The 16,821-nt window shown below is 48.1% G+C and overlaps 1 protein-coding gene across 1 annotated transcript; it reads left to right on the plus strand.

Moving 5' to 3' along the window:
• Positions 1 to 10,062: 10,062 nt before the first annotated feature.
• Positions 10,063 to 14,607, plus strand: LOC147977015 (uncharacterized). The gene is made up of 4 exons (XM_087519140.1): positions 10,063 to 10,976; positions 11,464 to 11,509; positions 14,103 to 14,182; positions 14,381 to 14,607. The coding sequence occupies exons 1-4, from the start codon at positions 10,121 to 10,123 to the stop codon at positions 14,605 to 14,607; spliced, it is 1,209 nt and encodes a 402-aa protein (XP_087375266.1). The 5' UTR covers positions 10,063 to 10,120.
• Positions 14,608 to 16,821: the final 2,214 nt, after the last annotated feature.

The following is a 16,821-nucleotide window of genomic DNA, read 5'->3' on the forward strand; positions in this document are numbered from 1 at the left end:
TCGCCCTCTTCCCCTGGCTGGCATCGAGCCCGTCGCCACGTCCTCCTCCCCCGACGACTCGTCGGCCGCATCTTCGACAAGCGGAGCTCCAGTATCAGCGCTGCTAACCTCCCCGGAGGCCGCCGCCCACCGGGTGAGCTCCTCTTCCTCCGCAGCCATTGCAGCCTTGTCCTCCACACACCCGGCACTGCCGGCCTCCATGGCAAGCTGCGCCTCCCTCGCCCTAGTGGCGATGTAGTCCAGCTCTGCCTGGGTGGTGTCCATGACAAGCCACCGCTCGGCGTCAGCGTTGACATATACCTCAATCAGGGTGTCAAAGAATTGCTGCACATCCGCATCCTTCGGCTCCTTCCAGCTCGGGACGGGGCCGTGCGCATTACAGTCCGTCATCATAGCGATGATCTCGGACCGACGTGAATTATTGCACAATGGGACCACCCCCGCTGGCAACTTGAAAAAAGGCCCCTTGAGGGCCTTGCCGACTTTTGCGGCAGCCCTCGCGGCCTTGCCGGTCCGTTCGACCTCGCCGTCGCGACCCACATCAAGCTGAAAAAGCCGCTGGCAGAAGTGGGCATGCGCCATCACCGTGAAATTGTGGTCGAGACCAGGGCGGAGTCGCATAATGTCAGCCGGATTCGTAAAGAGCCAGGCTGGCCTCCCCTTGTTGTGCAACGGGGCGATCCGGCGGCGAATGAAGTCCGCCCCGATCATCTCAAGGGTGAGTCCAGCCCGGGTCAGCCGGAGAATCCTGGTGGTGGCGACAGTGAGCCTCCCGTCGGCGGTGTCGACATCACCCCAATCGCCGCCGCGAACCGGCGGCACTCGGCGGACCTTGCAGAATTCCGGCGGGTCTTCATCTTCAATCCAGCACCACCGGCCACGCCATTCCTCCCACCTCTCCTTCACGGCACCATCCGGGTACGCCCCCTTGGATCTTGGGATCCAGGTGACGCAACCAGAGACGGCACCTCCCGGCTGGATCCGAGGGGAGAAATAATGGCAGAAGAGCGCCGTGTTGGGCCGCACCCCGGCGAAGCCTTCGCAAAGATGCACAAAGAAAGCCATGCACGCCACCGCATTCGGAGTAAAATCCAATAGGCAAAAGCCGAAGGTGTGCATAATGTCGCAAAAGAAATCAGAAAAAGGGGGGCATAACCCGCAAGAAAGATAATCAACGAAAAAGGGATACCGATTTGGAGCAGGATCGGCGCAAGCGGCAGGAATGACGCGCATCGCCGGATGTCCCGAATTCTCTCCCCCCGTCTTCACTCCCCATAGAGGCCTGAAGGAGGCCCGGAGCTCACGAACATCGACCGTCGAGGGGAAGAAAAAGGCGGACTTCGTCCGGTCCCCCAATAGCGCACTCTCCGGCGGCTCCACAGTCCCAGCGCCCTTAGCCACCACCTTGCCCTTGACGGATTTGGGCGCCATGGCGGCTAAGAAGGTTAGAGGACTGAGGGAGGGGGATGGCGAAGCAACGACGGCGGGCGACGGCGGAAGCTTAGGAAAGAAGGAAGAGAGGAAACAACGGCTCTGAGATTGGAAAAGGCACGAGGAAAGAGGAGAAAGTGAGCAGCGCGCCCGCGGTTATTCCTTTTTATGGGGAAAACACGGGCCGCCTCCTTTCACATTGACTGTGATGTGACGCATGCCCACGGGAACCACCCCACGCATGCCGTCCACGTCACGCGCACCCCTCCACACCGCGCCACGCGCGCGGATCGTGGGAAGCGCAGCGCACGAAAGATCTTACCGCGGTAAAAACCGCCCCGCCTGCCAGCGCACCGTTTTTGGGCCTAGCCCGACAACGCGTTGCGCTTATGTGTGGCCCAGGCCCCGGGGCTCCTGTCGGTGTACAAAAAGAGGGGTACACTTTTTGTACCCCTATAACTGTGCACGGGCAGTCAGAGCCGCGCCCACGACCACACCAAGAAAGGCAGGGGAGGTGAGCCAAGGTAAGACCGGAGCTCGAGGGAACTGGAGCAACGCCAAGGCCAGGACCACGAAGAGCCAAGGGACGAGGCGGGCTCCCCCGGTAAGATCCTTGCCGGGGCCGGCTTTAGCAGCCCCGGCAAGACCCTTGCCGCGGCAACTCGCCCCACCCTACGGAGCAAATCACCCTTGAGTCCACTGCCCCCATGGGGCAAGGATTCGGGAGACCCCTCCGCGGTGGCATGCAGATCTTTGTGAAGAAACATTCACAATCAGATATAGAAGATGAGAACCCTTGGCGGGATCCCAGCCAAGGAAGACCACAAGACCCCCGGCAAGCGCCTTGCCGGGGATGACAGCAGGCGCCTCGGCAAGACCCTTGCCGGAGCCCCGGCAAGGCCCTTGCCGAGGACATCTGCAGGGCCACCATCAGGCCCACGCCGACTAAACTTCCACCGCCGTACGCATGCAGCTGCCAACCCAACCAGCTGGGTAGGCACCTGCGTGGCGGCATGCAGATCTTCGTGAAGACCCACCACTGCGCCACCTCAGCTGCCTGCCTACCTACGTGGCATCACAGGCATCGTTGGCCAGGGCGCGTGTCGACACAAGAAGGAGCGGCGACGGACGAGACGGATTTCTCCCCCGTCCCCGATAAAGCAAGGACACCTAAGCAGACGCATTAAATGCGCTTTGTCACGTAATGCGAGGGATAAACTCGCATCACTGTACCCTTTCCACCTCCTGTGTGCCACTGTGGCGACCTCTTTTTCTATAAAAGGAGGCCCGAGGTGACCAGGGGAAGGATTCGGCTTTTTGGAGCTCCTAACGCCCCAGAGCTAGCTCAAGAACAGGAATATACATCACCAAAGCAGGAGTAGGGTTTTACGCATCCTCGCGGCCCGAACCTGGATAAACAAACTGTGTACTATCTGTTTGATCCGCTCTTCCCACGACCCCGCGCCCCGCTAACCGTAGTAGGGATTCTTGTGATCCCATAGGTGTTGTTCCCATCGACACATGAAACCCTTGTAAAGCAGGTGGGTGTGAAGGATTTTCCGGTCAGAGTAAGACTTCGTATTCCCACAATTAGGGCATGGACAACACATAAAACCATTCTGCTTGTTTGCCTCAGCCGCTTCGAGAAATTCATGCACGCCCTTAATGTACTCGGAGGTGTGTCTGTCACCGTACATCCATTGCCGGTTCATCTGCGTGTGTTATATATAATTAAGTGTGTCAAAAACCATTACAGAACATCATGAATAGATAATGAAGTGACCAAATTAATATAAGTTCATCATCACATTAAAATCAAAGTACATACATAGTTCTCATCTAACAACATATAGCTCTCCAAAGCATCTAATTAATTAAATCATACATTGAAACTATGTAAAACATTTCAATGCGAAAACAAACGCGATCATAATCGCAACCAAGGTAACAATTGATCCAATGGCATAATGATACCAAGCCTCGGTATGAACGGCATATTTTCTAATCTTTCTAATCTTCAAGCGCATTGCATCCATCTTGATCTTGTGATCATCGACGACATCCGCAACATGCAACTCCAATATCATCTTCTCCTCCTCAATTTTTTTTATTTTTTCCTTCAAGAAATTTTTTTCTTCTTTAACTAAATTTAACCTCTCAACAATAGGGTCGGTTGGAATTTCCGGTTCACATACCTCCTAGATAAATAAAATCTATGTCACGTTGGTCGGCATAATTTTCATAAACAATAAATGAACCAATAGTTATAAAGATAATATATACCACATCCGAATCATAGACAGGACGAGGGCCGACGGGGGCGGATACCAAAACCATCGCACTATATAAGATGCAAAAATAAAAGTAAGAAAATGATACAAGTATCTATCTAAACATACAAGTAAGGATATTTTTCCTTTCAGAAAGAAGATAAGAACAAGAGGCTCACCACGATGGTGCCGGTGATGAGATCGGCGCGGGTGATCGACGGTGGTGAAGACGGGGGCGGGGCGTGACGGACCGCTAAACCTAGACAAATATTGAGGAAAATGGAGTTTGGAGGTCGAGCTTGGAGAGGAGAAAGCTTAAGTAGTGTGGCTCGGGCATTCCATCGAACACCTTGTGTGCATAGGAGGTGAGCTAGAGCACCACCAAGCCCTCTCCCCCTCGGCCAGAAAAAACAGAGCAGTGTGCTCTGCTCTTGCGCGAGGGGGTATATATAGGCACCACCATTGGTCCCGGTTGGTGGCATGAACCAGGACTAAAGGGGGGCCTTTGGTCCCGGTTCATGCCCCCAACCGGGGCCAATGGTGGTGGGCCAGGAGCCAGGACCATTGGTCCCGGTTTGTCCCACAAACCGGGACCAGAAGGTCTAGACGAACCGGGACCAATGGCCCACGTGGCCCGGCCGGCCCCTGGGCTCACAAACCGGGTCCAATGCACCCATTGGTCCCGGTTCTAGACTGAACCGGGACTAATGTGCTTACCCGGCCTGAACCTTTGCCCCTTTTCTACTAGTGAGGGAATATATTCAGTAATACCTTAGGGGTGTTTGGTTGTCCGCATAGAGCAAACAGGCTCTCGCGGGACAAAAATGAGTTTTTTGGTTGTCTGCGTTCACTATTTGGCCTGCACAGCACAGACTTGAAAGCACCTCGCAGCCAGGCCTGCTAGGAGTGGCCAAATATATAGTTTCCAACTAGCCAAACTCGAGTCATGCAAGAGAGAGCACATGGGTGGGTCTAGGGGTGCACCCTTGTTTTGTCTAATACCTATGTGTAGCTGAGGTTGCATGTGCTCTACTCGTTTAACTCTTAATCTTGTCCAAACATTAGTCCCTTCTAATGTACATAACGGTGCTTCGATTTAAAATAAAGTCTACACGAAAAAGAAGCACTTCGATGTTGTGGTTTCACTTAGTCAGTCTGTTCGTAGTTTCGTCTGTTATAAATGTTCAATTTCGTGTTCACTTTTTGAGTTATGTTGGACGAATTTTGTCAAATTCGTCGTGCACAGTCGATCATTTGAAATTTCCTTCGACCAGTAGCTTCATCTCGCAGTTCCACACGATTTTCGTGTTGCACATTTTCTGTTTTAATGTTTTTAGACGAGTAGATGTACATCTTTCTCATGATTATACATATGCATATGTGTGGTCTGGTTTAATGACATTCCTTAATTGTTTCTCTAGGCCTATGCCCCACGGCTTGAGCCCGTGTCCTACTACACTCGAACAGTCGTTGGGGTCGTTCCTCTCGGCCTTCTCTCCCACGTCATGCTACACTAGCTCCACCATCAACGTGGTTCCTCTCGGCCTCCTCGCCTGCATCCTGATATACTGTCGCCGACATCATTCCTTTCATCCTCCTCTCCTGCATCTTACTGCACTGACACCGCCATGGTGCGCGCACTGCATTTCTCCCTTAACACCCTCATATTTGTCCCTCCACACGGACTTGCTCTGTGGTGGCGACACATGCAACTTGTTCGCGGCACCGCCGATGGGATGGCTCGCCCGCGACTCCGTGCTTGTCATGTCGAAGACGGCGCCGCGGCTACCATCCACCGCAGTCGCCAAGGCACTCTAGTATAACTCTATGTGTTATGTGTAACTGTTAACTCTTAATCATATCATGTGTATGCAACCAAACAGCATGTACTTGCGTCAGCACAACAATGCAGGGCACCAAACACCATGCCAAAATTGCTCCTCTAATGCAGGCAGTCTCCATGCAGGCAATCAAACGATGTGCAGTAATGATTTTTTTGTCTATTTTTCTCAATTAGTCCCAACTGAGACACATGCAGTGATGGCTAAATCGCTGCGGGCAACCGAACACACCCTTATCTACTAACTAGGTACGCCTCATGGCTCATGTGCTTCATCTTCACAGCTCACAAGGAAAACCGCACCTTCTTTTTAGCTAGTACAGACATGTGACTGAACACTAGCTAGTAGGTTCACTGAATATCATCCAACAAACATACATACCAGATCTTTTCTCTTCCTCGTGATTCTTGTGGTGGCATCAAGCAGTTTCTCATTCTTGCCGACATGTAGAAATTAATAGGATTATTAATTTTCACTGTGGCCAAGTTTACAGAGAGGCCCTATACAAAGATGGCGGACGTAAATGCAGTCTACCAATCATCCTGTCAGAGTATACAGTGCATTTCTCTGTCTTACGCTGTAGACAGTAAATTGGAGAAGTGCACAGTGCATTTCTATGATTAGCACTGGACCTCCTCCATTTGAAAATACGATTAGTATTATTTATTTATTTTAAATTCAAACATTTTTATGTTAGAACACGTTATAGAAAAGATATCAATATAAATCTCCCCCTCGCGTGGCCTCCCCCTAGGCGACACCAGGGGCCCCCGAACCCTAGCGCCACAGGCCTCCTCTCGCGCCTTCCTCTGCCGCCATTGCCGCCGGCGAGGGCCGCTGTGGCGGCGGGCCCGGCGCCGACGGCACCTAGGCGGGTGGACGCGGCGAGATCTCATTGGAGGCGGCAGGGGTGGCCCTTCTCATGGGATCCGAAGGCGGCGGCTGGGACGGCGATCCCTTGTCGTGCGGCGGTGGCCGAAGCGCGATAAGCCGGCGGAGTGGAGGCCCTGTGATGGACGGCGGCGGTGGCAGCGCCCCATCCGACGGGTGCCTGATCTGCACGGAGATGGTGGCGGCGGCGACTGCGGATCCAACCCCGATCGGATCCGCCACGGGGTGGCCTTCAGCCGACCGGCGGCGCGTGGAGGGACCGGTGAGGAGATGTCGGATCTCCGCCGGTTAACCGACATCGGCGTTCTTCTTCGTGGCACGACTCCGTTCGGTTCCAGCCAACCGCGAGATCGGGAAGACGTGGCTTCCAGTGAAAATCACGCCCGACTGCGGTCATGGGGGACGATGACGGCGTTTCGGACATCGTTCCCTTCTCGAGGCATCATCGTTGCAGGTCACATCAACCTGATCGGAAGGTTCCGGGGGAAACCCAAGATCTGGGTCTACCGGATCAGACGATGGCGACGTTTCGATGTCGTTCTCCCTCCTGGGGGCATCGTTTTGGAGCAAGTGTTGGTTGGAGGGGACAAGAGGAGGAGCGGCATGGTATCTGACACGTCGACAATGGCGGGTCTCAGCGACATGGAGCAGCGGGGTCTCGCCGGTGGGCGTGTGATGATGGACGAGCGCGGGATGGTGGCGTTGTCTGGCGTCGTGGTGGCATCGACGGCAGCTAGACCGGGCAAGGTACATGTAGCAGTACAACACTAAACATGGATTTGTGGCAGGTGGCTGCGGCGGCCTCATACCCGGAAGGCGTCCAGGTTGAGGAGTGCGCCGGACTGGTGGGTGCCCCAACCCGGCAGGCGTCCTAGTTGGGACCTCAGGTCTTAGATGTTAAGTTTGGCTGCAAGGTCTGTGGTATTAGGTCCAGACTATCAGCATCCCATCATCAACTAGATAGGAGTAGCGACAGATGTTGCCTAGACGGTGGCTTTAGTCTTACTTTTGTGTGACTTTGTAAGGTTTTGTGTGAATAATTAATAAAGTAGTTGCATGCATCGTCCAGATGCAGAGGCCGAAGGTCCTCTTCCATTTAAAAAAAATCTACAGTACCAAATAAATAAAATTTATTTCATGAGTTTAGGTTGTGTTGCACGGTAAACGGCCATCAAACCCACTCAAGTCCATCATTATTAAACCGTACTTGAAACTTCATACAGAAGCGCCCAACGTCAATCTTGCATACTAGCCGAGTGGCCGCACCAAATATAACCCCCCACACTAAGGCTGCCAATAGTTATTTTAGCTAGTATCATATATTTGGAAATAGCAAACACGCTGATGTGGCAGAGAATTAAAAAAGAAAGAAAGGGTTAGAGTAACATAGATAGATACCGTATCATATTAAATGTTATGCTACTTTGTGTCATGCATAGTAATAAATAATATAATTTATAATACTATACATTATGAAGATAATATCATACACTAGTATCATATGCATGATACTATTATATGATACTCCGCATTATGAGTAGCCTAAGGTGATTGGCGGACTGATTACCATTATTTGTTTCGTTTGTGTAACCATTACACATGCGATTGGGAGTACATCCTGATGTACTTTCTTAATTACATGATGTATTAGATTGAAATTATATTAGAGGACAATCTCAAATTTCTAGTGAACTTATGGCATCTGCAACGGGCGCCTCAAACCCTCAAATGCCTGGGCGGACGGCCCGGTCAGTGATCGGTCAAAAAAGCGACATAAACGGACGCCTCAAACTGGTTCCAAACGTCCAGACTTACCGGCACACCTCATATTCTGCCCGAATCTGGGGCGGATATGGGGTGGCTTGGGCGCGACTGGGCGCGTCTGCCACGTTTGAGCCGGCCCACGCTAGCCCACGCCGACCCTACATATATTTGTTCCCATACGCACGCTGTACCAAATCCTAGCTAGTCCACTCCACTCCCCTTCAATCAACTCTGCCACTAAAGCTTCCGTCAAGTGATCTCCGGCCTTCTCCGGGATGGGGGGGGGGGGGGGGGTCAGCAGACCTTACTCTAACCAGTCAGGATCGGTTGAATGGTGTCATCCAGTGCGGGTTGAAGGAGTCTATGGCCGTCTGCATTGCACTCCGCCGCTATGAGGAGAACTGCGCCCGATCGACGGGGGGATCTTCCCGACACGAATCCATTGTGTCGGCGCAACAGGCGCTCAGATCCGCCGGGGCTGCATCATCGTGGTCCACTAGCCTCCCCATGTCCGGTCCGCCGGAGTATGACTGCTACAGGGATCGGTGTGCCCACCATGGGAAGAGGATAAGGGTGGTCCTGGGTCACCCCGCTGCCGACAGGGCATGGCGGATGCGGTAGCGCGCGCTGCCGTAGAGGAGGAAGCCATTTGTGCTCACATCCTAAAGAAGCGGCGGCGGAGGAACAAACGTGCCCTCGCCTGGGAGCAAAATCGGGCAGCCCGTGCCATGGCTGCGCTGCCCAAAGAGGAGAAGAAGGACAGCGACGGGTCGGACAACTCCGACGACGAGAAGATCCAGGTGGATCCATTTTGCGTTTTCGTGTGCCACTTCCGCGAGAAAGACGACAAAGGCGCTGACAAGGGCAAGGGCAGCCGTGGATGATCTTCTCCATTACTAATATTTAGGTAGAACATGCCAAATTTTGATAGTCCGATGGCATGTCCTGATGTAATAACAGGATGATCTATGTTGCATCGTTCACGTAGGCTGCATGTGTTTATATGGAATTGAGATTTGCTAATTGAGGTGTCCAGCTTTGCGAAGGAAAATTTGAAATGTGACCGGTCACTGCTCATGAACGCGTCCGGGCGTGTCCGCCGACGTTTGAGGATCCAGATTTGCTATATGCGGTTCTAAATGCTCTTAGTGCTTGCTAATTACTTCCTCCGTTTCTAAATATAATTATTTTTTAAGATTTTACTATAAACTACATACAAAGCAAAATGACTGAAACTATACTCTAAAATGCGTCTATATACATCCGAGTGTAGTCTTTCTAGTGAAATCTTTAAAAAGACTTGTATTTAGGAACGAAGGGAGTACTACCTTACATTGGCCCCACGCAAAAAAAGTTTTACCTTAGGTTGGTGAGAATGCATCGTATCTTCCCAGCCCTTATTAAGCCGGTCACAGTGCGTCGTCTCTTCCGAGCCATTCCATGTCATCCACACCATCGTATTCATTGACGTTCGCATATAATATCCTCCTACGATTTTTCGGTGTCCCTCTTTCTCTCTGTGCACTGGAACTGTAGTCGCACGGGATCACTCAACTATTACTCTGCATGGCATGGGTGACAAGAGCCCTCTCTCTGCTTGCATATGGGATCATTCAATTATTAATCTCCTCTCTCTACTTGCATACTGGCATTGAGTGGCAGCTTGAGTCCACGGATTTCAGTCGACAGAAGATAACAAAAACCAAGTTTGAATTGGGAGGCAGTTGTGGTCCTTGTGGCCACGGACTAACAGTACTACTGAACCACTTGCAACGCGTGCTTACACACACACACACTATAAGATAACATGCACCACCGAGCAGTTTTTGCCAAGAGCACTTGCGAATCACTTGCATCCCAAACAAGATTTCTTACCAATAGTTGTTGTGTTTGTGTAAGACATAGCATACTTCAGCTGAATCCATGGCGAAATGCTGGCTGCTGCTCCAATTCTTGGCGTTCCTCTTGCCGGCGACGAGTGCTACGTCGTGCCACACCGACGACCTCCGTGCGCTGCAGGGCTTCGCCGGGAATCTCAGTGGTGGCGGCGTGCTCCTACGCGCTGTTTGGACCGGTGTCTCGTGCTGCGGCTGGGAAGGTGTGAGCTGCGACGGCACAAGTGGACGCGTCACGGGGCTTCGGCTACCCGGGTGCGGCCTTGCGGGGCCCATCCCTAGAGCATCCTTGGCGGGCCTCGTGCAGCTGGAGGAGCTCAACCTTGCCAACAACAAACTGATCGGCACCATCCCATCGTGGATTGGTGAGCTTGATCACCTATGCTACTTGGATCTTTCTGACAATTTATTGGTTGGCGAGGTACCCAAGAGTTTGATACAGCTCAAGGGCTTCGCCACCACTGGTCGTTCATTGGGTATGGCTTTCACTAACATGCCATTGTATGTGAAGCGTAGCAGACGAACACTCCAACAACAACAACCCAATATCATATCTGGGACCAACAACAAAGTCCGATCTGGTAGAACCAATGTTGTATCCGGGAACGACAACACGGTTGTATCTGGGAATGACAACACTGTTGCTGGGAGCAACAATACCATCACAACTGGGAGCGGCAATACCGTATCTGGTAGTAACCATGTTGTTTCTGGGACCAAACATATCGTAACTGACAACAACAATGTTGTTTCCGGGATAGACAATAATGTATCCGGGAGCTTCCACACCGTATCCGGGACTCTCAATACCGTATCCGGGAGCAACAATACCGTATCTGGGAGCAACCATGTCGTGTCTGGGAGCAACAAAGTTGTGAAAGGAGGTTAATGGTTTGCAAGTCAGTGTAGCTCACAAACACTTGGTGGGGCCAATCGTGTTATGTAACTTCATGGATAGAGCATCCTTTTCCTACTTTAAATAAAATTTCCAGACTTTATCTTACATACTTGCTGACATAAATATCAACGGCGGCTTGCAGCTGGTGTATACCAAGCATGTTTGCTTATGTATAAATTTGCATCGTGGATGTATATGCATGTGTGATGCTTCCGTATCCTGATTGGGCATTTGAACTGTGAATCACATAATGAGTTATACGCGGTTAATGTCAGCTAGCTATACGTACATACTTCTCTTGTGCAAGTGTAAATGATAGATGCATCAATGTCGAAATGTTTGGATGAAGGAGCTGGAGCAAAAGAGCATAGATTAGTACAAATAATATGTACCGTGTATCCGTCTTGATGAATGGACCAGATCCTTTGATACTGGTATAGTTTAACGAGCACTGTATTTTTTTATTTTTTCAGCCAAGGATAAAAGTCCTCGCAGTAGGACGACCTTCATCGCAAGCAGGTGAGGAAAAAAAAAGATTCATCACGAGTAAATCTATTTTTACAAGGGACCAGCCCTCTGGGATCGACCAAGAGGGAAAGAACATATATATAGTATAAAGAAGGGAGCCGACTCAGACAGTCGATACGCTTAGGAAGCAAACTGTCTGTCCGCGCAAGAGCCTTTGCCACGGTAGATAAATGCTTGGCGAGAGTTTTGCCCCGACACACACAGCTTGATGTCAGGGGTGAGTCGAAGGGATCTGGTCAGTTAGGGCAAATTTTAGCATGGTCCCTTTTACCTCCTCTTTTTATATGTGAGGTAAGAAGATAAGAGTTAATCAGGCCATTAATTAATGAGATCAATGGCTCAGATCTATTTTATACTCTTACCTCTCATGTGAAAAGTGGGGGTAAGAGGGACCATGTTAAAACTACTCGGTCAGTTAGATGTCAGGGCTTTGTGTACATCCTAATAATGCAGAGATCAGGGTTTTCCTCTTTTTCTAAAAACAAAAAAGCTTGATGTCAGGGATGAGAGTGCATCGAAGGGAGGCTGTTAGCTAAGCTATAAGCTAGCCTAGATAGCTCGCACAATATGGCCAGGAGGAATATATTCGGTGATATATGCATGCACTCACGTGGTATGGCGGCCTCACGACATTGTTCTGTTTCTTATAGGGTACTATACTAGTCATGCCCTTTTCGAACAGACCTAATTACCTCGGGTCAGTTCAAAAGGGAAACAATTACTATAGTTCCTATTACAACTTATAGCTTTCCTTTATCACGCCTAACTTATACCTTATCTAGTGACTAGTACACCTCATGTCGTCCATCTCTACAGCACACATGATAAATTACAAACATGTAACTTACCTGATCTCGTGGCTAACTATAGGTTCACTATGATGGAGGGTGGCAACTTCGGCAGAGCAGCCACAACTATAGTACTACCCTATAAATTACAAACATGCCCTTTTCGAACAGACCCTATTCAGTGAACCTATAAAGGGTGATAACTTTGACAGACCTAATTGCTCATGAATTAGCTAGCCTAGCCAAGTTTTCTACTCCTAGCTTAGTGTATGGATGGACGATCCTCCACGTTCTGTTAATCCTCTGCTTGTAAGGGTGTAACTTTGATCACCAGCGAATAAAGGGTAAGTTGAATGTAAAAAAAACTTAGTGATCAGGGGCAAAAAAGGTAACTTTGACCTACTACTGCCCGTCAAGACCATGGACCCCTTTCCCTTCGGCTCTAGCTTTCGGTGATGGAATGGGGTGGAGACCCCAGTGCTTCGTCCAGGTGGTGGTAGGGTTAGAATCTTTTAGGTTTTGGTCTCTAAGCGGCGGTGGCGATACGATGGCATCTTCATAAGCATGGAATAAGGTGCCCCTGCCTCGCCATTGCTATGTTGCCTCTTCATATCGTCGGGAGTCATGTAGAGGATGGTGTGCTCCCAAATCTGGTTATCTGGTCTGGCTTTTTCTGTCACAAGTTCGTCTTGGTGGCGTTTTCATACGGAGTGGACAATGTGACTATACATCTTTTTCCTCCAGCTCCCTCTCTGATTGAAGAAGTTTGGCCAGCCTCTGCCAAGTGGGGAGTGTGTGAGATTTTTGTTTTCCAACTCCGTCTGGACAGACTAGACGTTCTACATTCTCTCTTCATGTTTTCTTCTTTGGGGCACCGATTGTATACACAGGTCGCGACCGTTGATACCTTATGTTCTACATCGACAACTTCTCAGACGATGCTTCTACAAGTTTCTGGCTTTCAACATGTGGCAATAAGCTTAGCTCATGATGCACCGCCGGTGGACGCAGGAGGAAGAAGACTTTGACACCCACAATGACTTGGGATTTTTTTTTCAATTTCAATAAGGGTGTTTTTGTAAGGGTATGTACCACTTAATATGTGGTATTTAATCTATTCAGAAAAAGGTAATATATTTCAATTTTAATAATGATATTTTGAAATTTCCATAAATTATATAGTGCATACATAAAAATTTGCATGTATCTGTGTTTGTTCAAGTATATTTTAATAACATTAAATATCATGGTAGATATTTCTAAAGCATTCACTCTGACAAATATCTTAAGGATGTGACTATTTGCAAAACATTCTTTTATGTGCAGAACGTTCCAACTAACCAGTCTATATCCACACATACTGATATAACAAATATCTGGTGCATCATCATCCAAGTCTAATTGCATGACAAGTAGCTCAATGCCACTAGCAGATTGTGAGTTTCCGTCATTCTTATCAAGCACTTCATCAAGACCATCGAAGTGTGAATGAGAAACATAATAGACTACCATCAATTCAGTCTTCTTGATTGGTGGAAGGACAATGCATCTAGAGACCTTGTGTTGGCAAAGATGGTAAGGTGGTTCTTGACTATACAGACTAGCTTCATGTCTTCATGATCAACTTTGAGCACTGGTGGAAGGGTTTTAGATAACTTTAGGAGCTCTCTAAACCCGGATATCATTTAGTGATTGGTATGTGTTGCAAGTTATATTAAGGGTGCTTATACTAAGACATAATGTGGTGGTATGATTTCCATATTTTTGTTACACATTAACTCTCTTATGTTATACAGGGAGGAGGATGAGGAGGAGGTGGATCTTCAGACCATCAAGTTTCCCAAGAGTGTGGTGAATTGCAACTATAAGAGTATTGGTAACTACATTAGTTTCTGCACTTCTTGATGGTCTGAACTCTCATGTGGATCTTGTTATATTTGGCTGGTCATATGAGAGCCAACATTTGCAACAATTATTGTTACATGTGCACTCTCATGTGGATCTTGTTATTTTGGTGTATGGAGAATGGAGATGGATAATATGCGGTCTTATCATGTGGATGTTGCTATTTTAGTGTACGGAGAATGGAGATGGGTAATATGCGGTCTTATCATGTGGATGTTTCTATATTTTGCATTGGATATGGCCACCAGAAAAAGGAATTTGCATCCAGCTGATCCTGCATTTTGGACCTTGCAACAAATAAAAGGTCCCCATCTGGGAAGAGATTTAGGTGGCCCCAGAATTATCAGGCGAAGGCGCGGAGTGAAGAAGGAGGTGCTCGGCCGTCTCAATCCTTGAAGAAACATATAGCACAGGACGGTCACTTGCGTGTCTGGAACGATCCGATCGTGCCAGAGGAGGCATATGAAGAAGCGGACGTGTGAGGGTTTTCCAAAGGAGTTTTTGCACGGGCTCACACAACTTGCAGTGATGGGTGTCGTTGATGAGAGCGTCCGTCAAAGATAGGCTCCTACTAAACTACAAGCTTATCTACCTAGCTCTCACCGTATGGAGAGCTACGTACACCTCATCTAGATATTCAGTGAGCTACCTTATCTAGTGATTGGTAGGTACGCCTCATGTACTTCATCTCTACAACTCTTAAGAGAAACTGCAGCTTCTTTCTAGCTAGTACAGACATGTAACCATTGGCTAGTAGGTTCATTGAATATCATCCCACGTGCATGGTTGCTTGGTATTTTGTCTTATGATAGTGATACATCAGGTGGCATGCATCAAGTAGATTTCGTTCTTGCCGACATGTAGAAGTCCAGTTTTGTTTTCATCAGAAACAAGTTGACAGTGAGGCTGTTGACGAAGATGGCGGTTGTACAGGAAGTGTACCAATCATCATATAAGAGTATAGTGCATTTTCTGTCTTAAGATGTATAGACAATAAACTGGAGCGAAGAGTACAGTGCATTTCTATGATTACCACTGCATAGGAGTACATTAGTTGCTACAAGTTATGGTACATAAAAGAGTACAAGAGTCAAAACCTTAAGACAGAAAATAAGCTTTGGAGGGAAATACATGGAAGCACGAGATTATACTCTTCTTGGTTGTCCAGAGTAAACAAGCTTTGGAGGGAAATACTAGGAATATATTCATGTGACGTCGCATGGAGGCCTCACAGCATTGTTTGTTGAGATAACTAGTCATACCCTTTTAGAACTGACTTAGTTACACTAGGACAGATCATGAGAGAAACAACTGCCAGTTCCTTCCTATTACAGCTCACAGTAGTGTTGTATCCAACCCAATGGCCCAGGATAGTCCACGAGTAGAACTATTTCACATGAATTTATTTATTTAGAAATTCTACACCCTCTGTTTCAAAATAAGTGTCGTGGTTTTAGTTTGAACTAGAACCACGACACTTATTTTGGAACGGAGAGAGTAGTTTTTAGTACGCTATACAGGCCATGGGAAAATTCCAAGGTCCATGTATAACCCTATCCGCCCTCTATCTATGCCACTGGCTCATAGGTCGGTTTTCTCACACCAAACTTACACCTTATCTAGTGACCGGTACACCTCATGTGCTACTCCATATCCTCAGCTCATGATAGGAAATTGCAGCTTTCTGTGGTAGACTGCACTTGTACTCTAGTAGTAGGTTCACTAAATATCATCCAGCCAGCATGTAGCTTGATATTATTTTTCTTGCTTGTGATACTTGTGGTGGCATCAAATAGTTTCTCATTCTTGCCGACATGTAGAAATCAACAAGATTATTTCACCATAGCCAAGTTGACAGAGAGGTTTTCGACGAAGGTGGCAGTCATAAATACAGTCTAACAATCATCCTGTCAGAGTACACTGCATTCATGTGTCTTACGCTATAGACAATAAGGTCTCTTTTGGTTCACATGAATTTTGTAGAATTCTAAAGGATAGAAATTTTTGTAGATTTTTTTGGAGCCCTTTGGTTTGTAGCAATGGGTTTCTATTTCTATATACGGCAGGAACCAATCCTTCACATTTTAAAGTAATAAAAACATTATCCTAGACTCAATGGATTCCAAATCCTAAGGATCTCAATTCTTTAAATCGAAATAACGAGAAGGTTTTGATTCACTTACGATCGGTATGCCTAGATAGCCTTCCGCTTTCTTTACCTGAAAACTTAGTATAGTTGTAGCGGTGGCATGGTTATTATGTAAATGTTCGTGATTCCAAGATAATCGACACAAAGCTCTTGCACAACTAGACAAAATAATAAAGTAACTTCTACTATATGTACTCTAGTTAACACTTGTTTGCCAAGAACGCATGAAATAGAATTTTTCTTTCTTTAGAAATGAAAACATAAATTGGGGAGTGAACGGTATGTAAAGACAACATGATACTAGAGCAACTTGCTAACACACCCACGAGTGTCTCATCATCAAGGCTCTAAAGAACTTTACTTCAATCATTGCTTGTTGAAACTTTTGTTGTCTAGTGATGGGATCATGCCAAAGAAATGATCATGCATAATGTTTCACAGTGGCTTAAGCTTGAGTACTA

This window comes from Triticum urartu, chromosome 4A (assembly GCF_056163025.1).
Source record: "Triticum urartu cultivar PI428250 chromosome 4A, HENAU_Tu73, whole genome shotgun sequence".
Lineage (NCBI taxonomy): Eukaryota > Viridiplantae > Streptophyta > Magnoliopsida > Poales > Poaceae > Triticum > Triticum urartu.